Below are 2,500 nucleotides of genomic sequence, written 5' to 3'. Positions count from 1 at the left end.
TTCATCTACAAACGGGTCGTTTCCATCCAGGCAGGTTTTCTTCAGCCTTGAGAAAGTAATGACTGTATAATCATTGCAAACAGATTTGGGACGAAAGAATTATTTAAAAAATAATAGACCAAACTTTGTTTGCTTTGAAATGCTGAGTGGTACTGTGTCGTTATTTAGTCAGATCTGTATCATCTCTTCTTCACCGAAATTTACTTCCTTTCACCTCCCCTTCCGGCATTGTTGCTTATTTTTCTTATGCATACCTGCACTGTCAACTGGTCATTGTTCTTTATCTGTACGTTTTTAGAGAATGATTTTTCAAACTCCTGTAGCATAATAACCTTAGAATGATTAGTATACTTCACTTGCTGACTGCGAGTAATCCTCACCGAGTTTATTTTACTGTTGCAGCGTGTTTGAAAGAGTTCACAAGCTGCATTCATCTCATCTTGACTCGGGATCATTTTCGGTTTGTATTATAGATTTTCATTAGAAGTTGATTGCATCTAGAAAATTGTTGCTTTTAGTGTCCCTTGGTTGATGTGAATCATCTTTTACAGCCGGTCCCTGGTTCATCTTCATCATCCCCCTCAAAATTCGGTAGAAGCGAGAGCGACAGACCTGTTGGCCCAAAGTGCGGTGCTTGTGGAGAAATAGGACACAACAAGAATTCAAAAATTTGTCCTCAGTACTTCTCGGCAGAAGCAGTTCAAAGACGAGAGGTAGAGGCCAAGTATGATAATAATTTAATTATGCATCTGAGAATTTAGTTATCCATGCGCCGTCCTACTGTCAGTGTTTTATGGCTCATTGAAACGGTTTCATCCTTTGCCAAGCATTCATTCAACAAAAGTTGTGCGGATGCCGTTCAAACGGTTCTTACATCGCGCCACAACCCATTCTCTACCTCAGTCTTCTAAATTAACAATAATAGTAAATTCAGAGCAAATTTTGCTCTGAAGTTACTATTATCGTCAATTTTCTGAATGCTTGATATGGATTATGGGAAATGGTCATATTTTTTTTTTAAGACAAACCCAAGTGTATGGACATAAGACTCGAACATGGGAATGTTGATTAACCCGTCACCTAACCCCACCACACCGCTAGCTGCTCAAGGGTAATATTTTAAAGTGGTACTATGATCAAAAAATCATTTCCTTTTTTTCTTCAGATTTTGAAAGCGTGTTCGCTTAACACCTAACTGGCAAAATTTTGAGCTTTGAGTTTTATCCAAAGGCTGTTTATTTTGAGTGTAAGTTTTGGATTTCATGGTCCGCCATTACTCACGTTCAAAACTGGCCGATTGGACCTCAGAGGGATGGATCTAGAGAAAATGACGTCATTTACTCACTAGCTTAAAATTTCAGCGTGTAAACGCAATTTATTATATATGCAAAACACGGGTTGAAAAGTCTGAAAGCCCGAAACTTCCGTGCTGCATATTAATTAGGCCGCGTACACACACATTGCATTCTTAAACTAGTGAGTGTTTGACGTCATTTTCTCCTCGACCCAGCTCTCTCAAGATTTTAAAGTTAGTAATGGCGGACCAATAAATAAGAAAATTCCAGCTAAAATAAACAGGTGTCTTTTTAAAATCAGAACTTAAAACTTAGGTGAGTTAGTGTTTAGTTAACATAGTTTTGAAATCCAAAGGAAAAACAAAATTTTTTTTTGGTCGTAGTACCACTTTAAACACTATTTGATAATGCTGTATTATCACTCGGCAACAAACAATATCAAACACTGCAAAAGGTTGGTTACCAAACCTCACGACAAAGCTTAACATTTTAAAATCAAAGCTGGTGCGTATATTTAATCTAGCTTAGGCCTAATTACTCCTCATGCAGTAGGGATATTCTATCGGAGACAATCTTTTTTTCAGAGCGCAGTGTCTTGATCTTCAAAGCGGAAAGTAGACTTGAAACTCCCGATTCAAATCCAATCCACAGATGTGATTTTTATTTTCTTTATTTTCTCTACTACTACAAGTCCTGGAACACATTGTTTTAAATTAACTATAATAATAACTTCAAAGCAAATTAGGAATGAACGATAATCGTTAATTTAGATAAGAGATCGTGTTGTCACGCCAACAAATGGAGCCAACAGTTTGATTGCGATGAACTAAGAACAAGAAACCAGTCTCTCCCGTCCAGATTTACTGCCAGATGTGAGCATACGTGTGTTCTACAAATGTTGAACGAACTGTTCAAACGGCTGCAGCCTCATCCAGCATTTTCAATGACCAAAGAAATATTGGATGGATCTTGAATGAGAGTTTAAATCAGTTTAAATTTGTTTCAATACGCTTTCAACCTTATTGAACGATTTGTTCAAACGCACCCATCATTTGGTTGAGCAGAGTGTTGAATGCAAGTTGAAGCAAATTTTCAAAGCCTTCATGGGCCTTCACACGTTTGAGCTCCTCTCTAACATATAATTTATCAACTGCAGCCAGTAGCTACCGCTGATCACGCGACGTATTCAAGCCAGCAACTATATA

General features: G+C 37.7%; 1 protein-coding gene across 3 annotated transcripts in view; it reads left to right on the top strand.

The window, feature by feature from the left end:
* Nucleotides 1–2,500, top strand: part of LOC137996575 (uncharacterized) — a 90,608-nt gene that overhangs the window by 80,734 nt on the left and 7,374 nt on the right. For all 3 annotated transcript variants that reach the window (XM_068842035.1, XM_068842034.1, XM_068842036.1), the window contains 3 exons: nucleotides 1–30; nucleotides 403–460; nucleotides 552–713. The exon at nucleotides 1–30 is cut by the window's left edge and continues 96 nt beyond it. In XM_068842035.1, coding sequence (XP_068698136.1) covers nucleotides 1–30; nucleotides 403–460; nucleotides 552–713 — 250 coding nt within the window. The remainder of the gene's footprint in view (nucleotides 31–402; nucleotides 461–551; nucleotides 714–2,500) is intronic.

Source organism: Montipora foliosa, chromosome 3 (genome assembly GCF_036669935.1).
Source record: "Montipora foliosa isolate CH-2021 chromosome 3, ASM3666993v2, whole genome shotgun sequence".
NCBI classification, from domain to species: domain Eukaryota; kingdom Metazoa; phylum Cnidaria; class Anthozoa; order Scleractinia; family Acroporidae; genus Montipora; species Montipora foliosa.
Note: the sequence above shows the minus strand (reverse complement) of the source record. Positions and strands in the feature narration are given on the sequence as shown.